Source organism: Bos indicus x Bos taurus, chromosome 10 (assembly GCF_003369695.1).
Source record: "Bos indicus x Bos taurus breed Angus x Brahman F1 hybrid chromosome 10, Bos_hybrid_MaternalHap_v2.0, whole genome shotgun sequence".
Lineage (NCBI taxonomy): Eukaryota > Metazoa > Chordata > Mammalia > Artiodactyla > Bovidae > Bos > Bos indicus x Bos taurus.
In genome coordinates, this window is record NC_040085.1 from 36,547,975 (window position 1) to 36,561,589 (window position 13,615).

Consider the following 13,615-nt stretch of genomic DNA (forward strand, 5'->3'; position numbering starts at 1 on the left):
CTAACAATATATTAATACAAACATACATAATTTATAAACACATACCCATACAGTTTGTTTTATTTGCAAAGATGAAATCATATTATTTGTATTATTCTTCAACTTAACTTATCTTAGACATTATTGCATTTAACTATATTTAGATATACTTCATTCTTCTTAATGGATAGAAATATCTATAGTATATATACAACAATTTACCAAACAACTTAAAGGCCATAATCACAATATCCCATAATAATGTTAACATATGACACTAAAGTTCTCTTTAATAACATGAACCTCAAGCGACACAAGAATAGAATGTTCATTTTAAACAATTTTTTTAAAATGAAATACTTGGGAATAAATCTGAAGAAAAGACATGTATCCTAAAAACTGGATTAGGTAAAGATTTCTTAGAAACAATACTAAAAATATGAGCCATAAAAAAAAACTTATAAGCTAGACTTCAACATAATTAAGAACTTAAGTATTTCAAAAAGACCGTTGAGAGAATAAAAAGACAGCTTACAGAATGGGAAAAATATTGCAATTCACAATCAGTAAATAAAGCAACACAGGAGTACAAAACTATAACAGTGAGGATGCCATATTTGTAATTTGCAAAGGTAAAATGCCATACAGGGACTATAAATGGGGATTTTAATAATATACCAACAGGGATACAAAACTAAACAGCCTGGAAAGATAAGAAGAATAATAAATTATTTAGCTAAGCCTTTGAAGGAAATGGCAACCCACTCCAGTATTCTTGCCTGGAAAATTCCATGGACAGAGGAGCCTGGTAGGCTACAGTCCATGGGGTTGCAAAGAGTCGGACACGACTGAGCGACTTCACTTCACTTCACTTCACTTTAACATTACTTTGGCAAAGAGGAAAGGTGAAATAATGCTTCTGGGCTGTAGGTGTCTGAGTTGCTATAGGAAATCTAATATATATGAGAAAACACATAGATAATCATTGGTAGAGAAATATAAATAATGTCAATTTCCAAAACTTAATATTTTTTTCTGATAGCAGAAACTATCAAACACTATAAATGTTTTCTCCTCATGGTGCTGCCATCAAATGCTTAATTTAAGCATTATCTAGTATTACTGTTTTAGTATCTATCAGACTGCTCATCATTATGAATTCTGATCTAACATGGTAGAGAACTGAATGAACCTGAGCAGAGCCTGGGCTCTTCAGAAGTTATGTGGAAACTCATAGAAACGGTGGGGCCTAGCCAGAAGGAGCTAAGGACTGTCCCCCAGCAGGGTTCCATGTGCTGAAGCAGGGAACAAAGCCACTGATAGACTGACAGGAACCAGGTATGTGGCTGGAACAAAAGTGACAGTGCTGTTTGGTAACCGCTTCCTGAAACGAAACGGCAGAAGGAGCACACGTGGCAGGAAACATTCCCCCTCTCCCTGGACGACACTGTGGCCTGTCTGCGCTCTCTCGTACATTCTATAAATGTGGTTTCCTTAGTGCCTTCAGTAAAGTTTTCACTCCAACTGATATAACACGTCTTGGCTGAACAAGTGTGTGGTGGTCACTAGATGGCTGGACTGGGCAAAGAGCAGGATTTCAGAGTGGGAGTGAGGATGAGATGGGTAATGTTGAGTGAGGGTTGGTCAGAAAGTCAGCAAATGGACCAGGAGGACTAGGGTTCTGTCCTGGTGGTGAGAGCCTCTCTGGGGGCTACCAGCGTCTCAGGGCCTGACCCAAAGAAGGAAGTAGATGATTCTGTTAGAGATTTGTAGCACCCAGGACACAAGGCACGGACTTTCCCAAGAGGGGGTACACACAGGTCAGTTAGCTAGACAGTTATCAGTGGTTCATTTGCATTTAAAATTCAATAAATTAGAAATAAGCAACAAATATTAAACTTGTATACTTACACCCCCTGAATAATAATGATAACATTCTAACCTGGAATTTGCTTCCACTTTCATCAGGGTGAGAACCAATCACTGGAGGAGTAAATAATTCATGTCTGTGGGTTCTCTAGAAAAAAGAAAAATTCACATGAATTACTGAAGTGAAAGTGAAGTCGCTCAGTCATGTCCGACCCTCAGCAACCCCATGGACTGCAGACTTCCAGGCTCCTCCGTCCATGGGATTTTCCAGGCAAGAGTACTGGAGTGGGGTGCCATTGCCTTCTCTGTGAATTACTGAGGCAAACCTTTAAAACAGAGCGCTATTCATTAAAATAGCACCCTGACAAACCATTGTTCTTAAATTAACATTACTATTATTTATTCTCAACAAATTTGAAACCCCACATACTTTAATGTACAAATATCTAGAAATGCAATTAAAAAAAAAATTAAGGCTTTTTAAAAAAGGTCTATTGTGTACCTGGCAGTAATGCACTCTGGGCTGATATGAAATGACAAACTAAAGCTGTCATCCTCAGAGGCAGGGGCCAGTGAGAAAGAAGTGTCAACAGGTCATAAGACAACCAAGGACCCTGAGAAGAAGGGGCCATTCAATGAGATCCTAAATGATAAAAAAGATGCTGCTAGTAAGAAACAACAGGAGACTGAGACAAGATATTTTAGGCAGAGGAAGGGATGTGTCACAGAAGGAGTTAAGAGTCAAGGAGTGTTAGGGACGTGATATGAAGTTCAGTACAGTTGGATCACAAGGTGCACAAGTCAGACAATGCTTGAGATTGGCTGGAGTCTCTATTTGGGAAACTATGCCCCCCATACGCACTGTGGTACACAAAGTTTAGGTAGGGCAGGTGCCCTTCCCCCTCCACTGACATAGCACCAAGATCTAGCAAATCAAAGTACTGCATCCCCTTGGCCATTGATTGGTTCAGGGTTGAATAAGTGCCTAAAGCTGCGCAATAAGTGATAGTTACTAGAACTTTTGAAAAAGAACAACTCTCTAAGAGTTACTAAGGCCACTAGTGGCCACCTCTGTCACCTCATAGGGAGAATTTGTTTGAAAGTAAGATGAATTTTTTAAAGTTGCTAGGAGATGGAAAGAGCTAGATGCCTCAGGACATCGTGTGAGCACCTGGCTCCAGTTGTGCTTGACACAGCTGGACTTTCTCCACAAACCAAGAAATTGCTTTGTCTGTTTTTGCCAATTTGAGTTTCCATTACCTCTAATAGAAAAGCCCTAACAATACAGACTCTGCATGCCAAACCAAGAAGTTAGGCTTACACACAATTGCAAACAACAATTTTGAAGTAGAATGGTAAAAGCAGATATGTGTTCAGGAAGATAACTGCAATAAAAATATGCGTGGACTAAAATTCAACCCTTTTAAAAAACATATGTATTTATTTATTTGGCTGTGCTGCATCTTAGCTGTCGCACAGGGGACCTTGGATCTTCACTGAGGCATGCAGGATCTTCAGCTGCAGCATGCAAACTTAGTTGCAGCATGTAGGATCTAGTTCCTTGATCAGAGATCAAACCCACCCCCCTGCATTGGGAGTGTGGAGTCTTAGCCACTGGACGACCAGATTCAACCCTTTTAATGAGGCTTGGGAGGGTTTAGTGACACCCCCAAATAATATCATAGGCTCTAACGCATAATTTTTAAAAAGAAAGAAAAAAGAGAGTGGTATTTACTGAGCATCTTCTCTGTGAAAAGCACTATGCCAAATGTGGAGGAAATAAACAAGGAGTGTGCAGTCTGACAACAGGGCTACACACCCCGAATGCCCAGCAGGACCAACTCTAGTAACTGACACAGGAGACACACTGAGTCGTCAGCGGGTTGAAAGCAGAAAGAGACTGCATCCAACTGGAGATCACAGATGGCTTCGGAAAACAGGAGGAATCTGAGCGGGCCCTTCCAGAATGAGGAGGGTTTCAACAGTAGAGATAAGACAGAAGAGCAGCGAGAGAGTGAATAGTTTACACAAAGTCACAGAAGACGTGAAGAAACAGAAAAATTCCACGTTTCAGTTTTGGCTCCTCTACTTTTCTAAGGGAAAAGTAGAGATTAGGCCAAAAATGTGTGACTGGAAGACTTGTACTTAATTCAACAAGAAGTAAACTTCCTTGAAAGACTTGTGAGCAAAATCATTACAGGATCGGTGCTGAACTTTGGGAAGAGCAATCTGGTAGCACTGTGTAGAGGATGGAGGCAGGAGAGAATAATGTCTTCAGGGCTCACTCTCTTCAAGCTCTGTTCAGTGCTTACTCCTGCCGACCACTCTCTCTTCCTTGAAACCTCCCTGTGCTTCTGCCGTATAGCACCACCCTAACCTAGCCCCCAAACTTATCCCCTTCCCTTTTCCGTCATCTCTCAGGAGCTCAGCCTCACCTGTGACTCGAGGCAGATGCCCCCTCAATCTCTCCCTACCCAGATCTCTTTCTTTCCCTGCAGACATGCATCTCACCTGATATCCTGCTGGTGACCTGAACTCAACTGTTTGAAATAGAACCTGCCATCACCTTCCCCCTTCTCCTTTTCCTAGTTGTTAACTTATTATCATTACGCTACCCGTGTACTCTCTCAGGCTCAAAACCTTAATCATCTTTGAGTTTTCACTCTCCCCGTTCTTGTCCAGTCACCATGAAACTATGGCTTCCATGTTCCTGGACTGCCCCCTCTTTCTGCTCCCCTTGCCTGCCTTCATTCAGGCTATCATTTATGCCACGACTAATATCACAGACACCTGTAAGTCTTCTCTCATACTCTAATTCATTCTAAAATCTACTGAGAGAGGAAGTGTTCAAGGAACCTGATGTAATGAATAGCTGTGGTATTTTAAAGCTCCTTGTACCAAGAGAACAGAGTCCAACTCCCAAGAATGGCATCCAAGGCACATCCATGATTTAGCTGCCACTTGACTTTACAGCCTTATCCCATGCTACTCCTCTTCACAAGCCTTCCTCTCCACACGAAGGACTGAGTGCTCATCATTTCCTGCAGAGTCCACTTTACCTTTTGCTCTTTGTTCACACTGTTCGCCACCTTTCCCCCATTTCCACAAGATCAAAGCAATTAAGGTCCCTGTCAAATGCCATCGTTTCCCTGAAGCCGTCTGATTCTTCTATGGAATGCATCCTCTTTGTATTTCTTCTAAAGCATGTATAAAATTCTACTCTATATTTTATTTGTGCACATGTCTTCAACTTCATAGACTACAGTGTAGGAGGCAAATGTTGGGCTCAAGTCAGACTGACTAGATTCAAATCCTCATTCTACTTACTAGATATAGCCTCTGGGCTAGTGACTAAACTTCTCTATGTCTCAGTTTCCCCATCTGTAAAATGGGAATAATAGCATTTATACATACTGAATGTTGATATTATGGTGATAAAATGATAAGCAATGTCTGTAAAGTAATAAACAATGCCTGGCATATCAAAAGCATGTGAAAAATGTTAGCTACTATTTTTACCATCATCATGATTGTTAAAGTGTTTTTTTCAGATCTGTATCCTCTAGATGGTCTCAAACACAGAGAGCCCAACAACAGTCTACTGAATGACAAACTTCAGAGTACAAAAGCCCATCCTTTAGTTATTCCTGAGTCTCACCTAAGTTGAAACAGCCTCTTTCTCCCCCTCCAACTTACCTGGTGCAAAATTGTGTATCGTTCACGAAACAGCTCTGCTTTATCTCTTGCTGTCCCAAATAAATTTGGTGCAGGGTGGTTGGTCATTAATAAACTAGAAAAAAAAGAATATGTCTATTTATGACTATCATAATACACAAAGATAGATCAAAAATGAAAGACTATATACCTTCTGAAAAAAAATATACATCTGAAATTAGCTTAACCTCAATGGATGGCATACTTACGGAAGAAATTTTTTTCTTTCTGAATTGTACACAAAGCGTGGGATATCAAATGCTCCTATGATATTGAAGATATGATCTCTGAAAAACAACCCATAAGAACAAACCTGATTTACTAAAAAATAAGTATTCCAAGTGAACATGAAAACTTGCATTATAATCTTATGTCATACACATATACTTTCCACAGATCATGTACACAATTTTTTGTAGTGTCAAAATAATACAAAATGTCAAAGGTCCCTGTCAAATGCCATCGTTTCAAAATAATACAGCGTTTGTAGCCTGTATATTTTCCTCTCAGAGAAAAGAAAGCACTGCCAATACTCTCAAACAAACAAAAAATTTAATCTACTTCTAATTAATAATGTCATCTGTTGGAAAAGAACATTTATAATAAAATAGTGACATCTTAAAGAAATCTCTCCTAATATATACTACTTTTATAAGCTACAATATTATTTAAGGGTGTAATTCATTTCCAACTATTTTTTAATCCAAAATATCATGCAAAAGTGATCCAGGAAAAGATGTAAACAGAAAAAAGAACTGCCCCCCAAATTCTGACTATATCAGAATATTGACACATATAGTGTCAGAGAAGGGCAATTCACAAAATAATTTACCTTCAGACACTTGTAATATAACCATGTTTCAATGAGGTTAAATAGCACTATTCTCAGCACTACTGCATAAATATTCCAATCTAAAAAAAAACTTCCCTAAAATTATATCTATTTCCCAAAATGAAAATGGTCAAAAAACTTCATGCTCACCTGTTGGTAGCACCTAGTATAGAGAAGCAGAAAACCAGTGAACTTGAAGCAAGCCTTGATTCTAGGCACAGCACCATGGTTTTCTAGTGGATCAGTCTCAGCAAGTTATTTAACTTACCCATGCTCCTTATGCATCTATAATAATGAGAGCCTCTTCCTTCTGCTATAATATAATGACTTTCTGACAATTGGAGTTGCAAAGATCATTTATAATTCAGTCCCCACTCAAACTCTATATTGGCTGACAGTAGCATGGCAGCCCACTCCAGTATTCTTGTTTGGAGAATCCCCATGGACAGAGGAGCCTAGAGGGCTGCAGTCTGTGGAGCTGCAAAGAGTCAGACACAACTGAGTGACTGAGCACAGCACAGCAGCATATGAACAGCTTGACAGAAACAATGGGTAACTTTAACGCCTACTTTAGGATGATAGTCCTTATACTTTGATACAATCGTTTTGAATTTCTAATGAGGGATTTAGGAGCAAGTACTCTAGTATCTTAAACAATGAGTTGGCAAGGATAAAATTTAAATACCTTAATTTCTCTATTTTTGCAGCTCTAATAAGTTCTAATAGGAAAAAGATTAAAACTTTGGGATAGACATGTACATACTGCTATATTTTAAATAGATAACCAACAAAAACCTATCGTATAGCAAAAAAAAAAAAAAAGATTAAAACTACTGACCAAAAGGAGTAATGACTCCTTTCAATCATCTCCATTGCCCCAGTAGGAAAAAAAAATGTTAAAACTGTTTCTTTTCATTTTTCCCAGATGTTTTTGTTTCAGTTAAACCCTGTGAATTTGGAAAGAAGTATTACATTCAAAGGAGGAAAGGAAAGCGGTACACTTGGGAATAAAACCCAGAAAAATTACTGCCATATAAATTCCTAAGCTCTAACAGTATGAGACAGGGTAACAAGTCATAAAGCTAAGGTTCTACCCTCCTTGGCCATTCAGCATGTTACCTAAGTTAAGTCCCTGAACTTTTGGGACTCAGCCCTTTCCTAAGATAAAAAGTAAATTATACCTCTGAATAATCAATTCAATTCACCTGTAGCATATAAAATATTAAATCAGTTGGGTAAGTGGAAAAAGTCTGTCATGGTACAAACACATCAAAATCTCAAATCCTGAGATAAAAATAGTAAAGATGAGTCATGTAATATTGAGGTTTATAATGTAGTGAAGTGAAAGTCACTCAGTCGTGTGACTCTGTGACCCCACAGGCTATAGCCTGCTAGGCTCCTCTGTCCATGGAATTCTCCAGGCCAGACTACTAGAGTGGGTAGCTATTCCCTTCTCCAGGCAATCTTTCCAATCCAGGGATCAAACCCAGGTCTCCCGCATTGCAGGCAGATTCTTTACCATCTGAGCCACCAGGGAAGCCCAATGATAGCTTATAATGTAGCTATCAACAAAAAGAAACACAAAGAAAGAACCACTGTAGAAATGGTGACCACTGGTTATTTTCCCAAGAAAATAATTTAAAATAAGCACTCAATAACACTTCTGTACAGGTAAAAAGTGAAATTTGTCCACATACATAGTTTCATCTACTGACTGACTGCATTCCTGGACTGCTGCTTCCACTACTGATCGTTCAATCATGTTTGATGACACTGAAAAGAGAAGTTCAAAGTCAAATTTTAAAAACAGGCATACAATTTAGTTCTCTCCACACATGGCTGTTTTTCCTTAAAATAATCTGTAAACACTAAACCCAAGATTCTCATTACATAGGTTTTAAGAGGAAAAAGCATGTTAGGTTAGAACAGTAACTAACAAAAGTCTTATCTCAAATATCTTAATTTTCTTCTCTCAAATACACTTATAATACCTTGATACACAGTCAAATGCCTCAGCTTTCTAAATATTGTTTAGCAATATACATTCAGGTATACAAATGCTTCTGTAAGCTCCTAGGTTAATATGGTTACCTTAGTATAGCTTTTCATCACAACTGCTATGTTTCTTCCTTTTTGTGTGTGTGTGGCTGTGCTCCCACGGTATGCAGGATCCTAGTTCCCCATCAGGGATAGAACCTACGTCCCCTGCCCTAGAAGGCAGATTCTTAATCACTTGACCACCAGAGAAGTCCCCACAACTGCTATGTTTCAACAGGCATGAGAGTAACAGTAATAACAATAACTGCCACCATTTATTAAGCCCTTAGTAAACAAGTGACACTATACTCAGTACTTCACAAGCATTACTGGATAGATGTCTTATAAGACTGATGTTCAAGCCATGTCTTACAGGTGAGGAAAGCGCAACTCCAAGAGGTCAAATAACCTGCTGATGAACATAACTGGAAGGAGTAGAAAGCAACACAAACAAGAGCCTCTTTCCCGATTGGGTGCCCTTAACCACTGTGGTATGTTCTCAGGCAAAATGCCATCATGTGCCATTAATGTATACTAATTTTATAAAATTAATCATTTCTAAATTTTCAACTGTAAGGAAAATTTTAAAACAAAGATATATTTAAAATTCTGCCCTTAGAAAAAAAATAAAATAAAATTCTGTCCTTAGAAGTAAAAATGAGATATAATAGCAATTTCTCCTCTATCACAGAAAGTTTCCACCCATTTAACTGAAGAAACCGGCATCTGTACAACCTATGAGAGCAAGCCACACCCACCTCCCTTCTTCAGTGCTCTAGAAACTGGACATTTTTTCTAGGAGAAGAGCATTTCTCTTTTGTAGGTCCATGCTTATGGCAAAAGATTGAATATTTAACAAAAAGATCCCTCAAGAAAGGCTGAGGCAGGAAGGGAAAGTTATTCTCGCTCACTCTTTTTTTCCCTCAAACATTTAAAAATAACTAACTTGAGAAACCTGTATGCAGCTCAGGAAGCAACAGTTAGAACTGGACATGGAACAACAGACTGGTTCCAAATAGGAAAAGGAGTACATCAAGGCTGTATATTTTCACCCTGCTTATTTAACTTATATGCAGAGTACACCATGAGAAACACTGGGCTGGAAGAAGCACAAGCTGGAATCAAGATTGCCAGGAAAAATATCAATAACCTCAGATATGCAGATGACACCACTCTTATGGCAGGAAGTGAAGAACAACTAAACAGCCTCTTGATGAAAGTGAAAGAGGAGTGAAAAAGTTGGCTTAAAGGTCAACATTCAGAAGACTAAGATCATGGCATCTGGCCCCATCACTTCATGGCAAATAGATAGGGAAACAGTAGAAACTAGCTGACTTTATTTTGGGGGGCTCCAAAATCACTGCAGATGGGACTGCAGCCATGAAATTAAAAGATGCTTACTCCTTGGAAGGAAAGTTATGACCAATCTAGACAGCATATTAAAAAGCAGAGACATTACTTTGCCAACAAAGGTCCATCTAGTCAAGGCTATGTTTTTTCCAGTAGTCATGAATGGATGTGAGAGCTGGACTATAAAGAAATCTGAGCGCCAAAAAATTGATGCTTTTGAACTATGGTGTTGGAGAAGATTCTTAAGAGTCCCTTGGACTGCAAGGAGATCCAACCAATCCATCCTAAAGGAGATCAGTCCTGAGTGTTCATTGGAAGGACTGATGTTGAAGCTGAAACTCCAATACTTTGGCCACCTGATGCAAAGAGCTACACATTTGAAAAGACCCTGATGCTAGGAAAGATTGAAGGCAGAAGGAGAAGGGGACAACAGAGGATGAGATGGTTGGATGGCATCACTGACTCAATGGAGATGAGAGGGAGGGACAGGGAGGCCTGGAGTGCTGTGGTCCATGGCATCTCGAAGAGTTGGATGCAGGGAGCCAGCGTGAGGAACTCTGCCCGTGGCAAAGGTCATGAGGAAGGAGGCTCGGCATACGCAAAGGCGGAATCGAGCCTCAGGAGTCCCCCTGGAAATTCTCGAGCATCTACCCCCAAAACCAGAGGCTGCCTACTTTATTGCTTTGTGCTCTCACCTACACCTCTGACTTTATGGGGGGCTGTCCCCCACCACCTCTTTTGGAGAAGGGGTTAACTTAGAGCTCCAGTTAATAATTTCTGGGCATAACAGGAGTGTTTCAACCTACAAACTCCTCTGAAGGTTCTCTAGCCTGCCTGACAGGTTTGTCCGGCCACATGTGATTGTTCACAGCCTCCCACCCGTGAGAGGCACGAGATGCTCTAAACTTTCTAAAAACAGATTCTTTTGAGAAGTTAGAAAATTATTAGTATAGTATTAGTGGGCTAGTTAGGAATTATACCGGTGGAGGGTTTCATTGTTGAGCCAATATTTGCTGCTACATCTCCATATCCCTTGCCGCTTATACACATTAATGAATATAACTAACATATGAGAGAAATAAGTATTAACCTTGATATTAATCACATTGGACCTTAGGCTAAGTAAATTCATTTCTTGATTATAGCCCACTGCACCTTTGCCCTGTAGGAATGCAAATTTATCTGGTGCCTTCGGAGGGTGGTGCTTGACTTAAGAAAAGTCACCTTTGGAGAAAGTAAGTTTTCTGGTTGACTAATCATAATCAGAAAGGGTCATAAAATGTTAGCAGGCCTCTTGGCCAGAAGATGATGTAAATCACCTGAGAACTTTGTATATCGGAAGGAATGCAGAAAAAAAGCGTGGTTTCAATAAGAGTCAGGACTGCTGCCCGAATGACTACTTTTGTATTACATCTCTGTGTATAAAAGTGGACCCTGGAAAATAAAGAATGGGATCAGTTCCTAGAAAGACTGGTCTCCTCATGTCGTTCTTTCTCTCACTTTCTGGCTGAATTCCCATCTGGAGTGTGGAGGCTCATCAAGCCTACTAATTTTGCCTGGGCTTCTAAGATCTGACCGGGGAGGCCTTAGTGTCTCCTCTCCTTTGGGAGAACGGAAGGATGCCTGCGGCCTATGTAGGTGACCCAAACTCCTTGTCTTGGAGTTTTATTGGTTTTCCACGTAAACCAAGTTATTCAGCCTCTTTTCTCCATTGAATTTTCCTACTGAGCTATCCTTACTTAACCACTCTATATCTTTAATTCTATCGTATCCTGATCGCCGAAGCCGTCTCCCCTTCGAATTCTCTGGATCCACCGGGGCTGGACCCCGGCAGTCAGACACGACTGAGCAACTGAACTGAACTGAACTGAAGCAACACAAAGAAACAGGCAAACAGAGAAAAGAAAGTAACCATAAAGGAATCAGAGGGAAATTCATAAAAGGGAAGAACTGTAAAAGAGTTTCTGGGAATGCCCCAAGGTTCCAACAGAATTAATAGGCTCCCCCTTAGCAATAAGTGCTACCAGGGGTAGTGCTACCAGGGGTATGTCTCATGCCACCGGGACATTCAATTCTGAGTCCTCAACTTCTCCTTAAACTTTTTAAGATAACTGAGGATGTAGAACGATATGAACAATATACGTTACAGAGAATGTTACTTACAGGGTTGCTTTTCAACTGCATCGATGATCTTTTCCAGTGCATCTTCAAGCTCTATTTCATTGATAGACTGAAGAGCTTCTGTGAGGTACTTAACAGCTTCGCTGATAAGAGAGACTGGTAATTAAGGCTACACGTTTTATGCCAAAGTCTGGCAAAGATTCGTCAATCCAGCATTGAAATTATGACCTACTCACTCACTCCTCCCTGCAAGCAATACTCCCCTTTCTTGTGCTTTCTGAACAAAGTCTTTCTCTTACCCACTGCCAATAGAACCATTCTTAAAATCCCAAATCACATCCTTCTTCTAGGAAGACTTCCTAAACCAGCTCTACCAGCTACAATCTCCCTTTCCTTCTGAAATTGTTAATCTCACTTATAGGTACCTTACATCTGCTATATCAAGTAGCCTTGTACTATGTATTACTTGACATTAATAAACTCAGTCTGCTTCAATGTTCTGAATATAACAGACAATTAAATAAATATTTATTAACTTGATAATGCATTTGCTTAAGTTCCAGTAATTTCATCATCGTTTTCAACTGTAAAATAAGAAAAAAAAAATGGGCTAGAAAAAACTTTGACATTTGAATATCGTCGTAGAGGTAATAACATTCACTAAAATCACATAACTCTCTCCCGGCCCCCCCATAATCAATAAAACTGAAATTTTGAATAAATCATATTAATTCTTGATTTAAATAACGATAATTCTCAGAGTGAACACTGTCTCCTTAAACAATTAGCTAATTCCATGCCATTCTGTATTTGTGGACCACAACTTTACACTTTATATCAATATTGTTATATATCTTAGGTTGCTTATTGTTTCATGTGTGGGTGTCACATCCCTTTAGTTTATTATAGAACATGATTGATTCCCTAAAATCACACATGTATTGGGTGACTCTTGGGAAAGCTACTAGGATAGACCAAAGTCATACAGGATCTGGTCCCTGTCAAATCTCACTGGTCTTATCCAGTGTCTCTGGACTTCCTGATGCTCTCCTGCTTCAAGATCTTGATATGGTCACTTCTCCCCTACTCTTTACCTACTCAAGTCCTGCTCATACTCAGTTCAAACCATTCTTTTTTTTCTTTCCCCCCCAAATCATTCTTTAATGAAGCCTTTCTTGACTCTAGAACTCTTTATACACCTGGTTATACACTATCACAGCACTTCTTTCCTCGGATCTTTTTCACAATTGAAAGTAAATAATTGTGAATTATTTAATATCCATGCTAGACAGACTTCTAAGATGACGCCTAATAATCCACACCTCCTGGTAATCACATCTTTGTTTAATAACCTCCCCTTGAGTGTGGGTTGGACCTAATGACTTGCTTCTAATAATAGAATATGGCACAAGTGATCAAATATTTTACTGTACTGTACTTTTTTTTGGTATTGTACTTTTAAAAATAAACATTTTTAAGTGACAAGATGTCACTTTCTTGCCTTAAGTTACAAAAAACTGGCTTTCATTTACTAGCAGACTCTCTTGCTAATTTTGATAAAGTAAGCTGCCATGTTGGGGAGCCTCAAGAGCCAGCAAGGACTAAAGCCCTCAGTCGGACAATCCTGGATGAACTGAATCCTGCCAATCACTGAATGAACTTGGAAGCAAACCCTGCCCAACTGACTGTGAGATGACTGCATCTTGACTGCAA

The 13,615-nt window shown here is 39.4% G+C and overlaps 1 protein-coding gene across 5 annotated transcripts in view; it reads right to left on the reverse strand.

Moving 5' to 3' along the window:
- The window catches only part of POLE2 (DNA polymerase epsilon 2, accessory subunit), a 31,967-nt gene that overhangs the window by 17,056 nt on the left and 1,296 nt on the right, over nucleotides 1-13,615 (reverse strand). For 4 of the 5 annotated variants that reach the window (XM_027553680.1, XM_027553679.1, XM_027553681.1 and 1 more), the window contains exons 2-6: nucleotides 11,945-12,045; nucleotides 8,092-8,167; nucleotides 5,772-5,849; nucleotides 5,545-5,638; nucleotides 1,922-1,996 (exon numbers count right to left, since the gene is read on the reverse strand). In XM_027553680.1, coding sequence (XP_027409481.1) covers nucleotides 1,922-1,996; nucleotides 5,545-5,638; nucleotides 5,772-5,849; nucleotides 8,092-8,167; nucleotides 11,945-12,045 — 424 coding nt within the window. Of the gene's footprint in view, nucleotides 1-1,921; nucleotides 1,997-5,544; nucleotides 5,639-5,771; nucleotides 5,850-8,091; nucleotides 8,168-11,944; nucleotides 12,059-13,615 lie in introns of all 5 variants that reach the window. The other variant, XM_027553683.1, reaches the window with a different exon arrangement.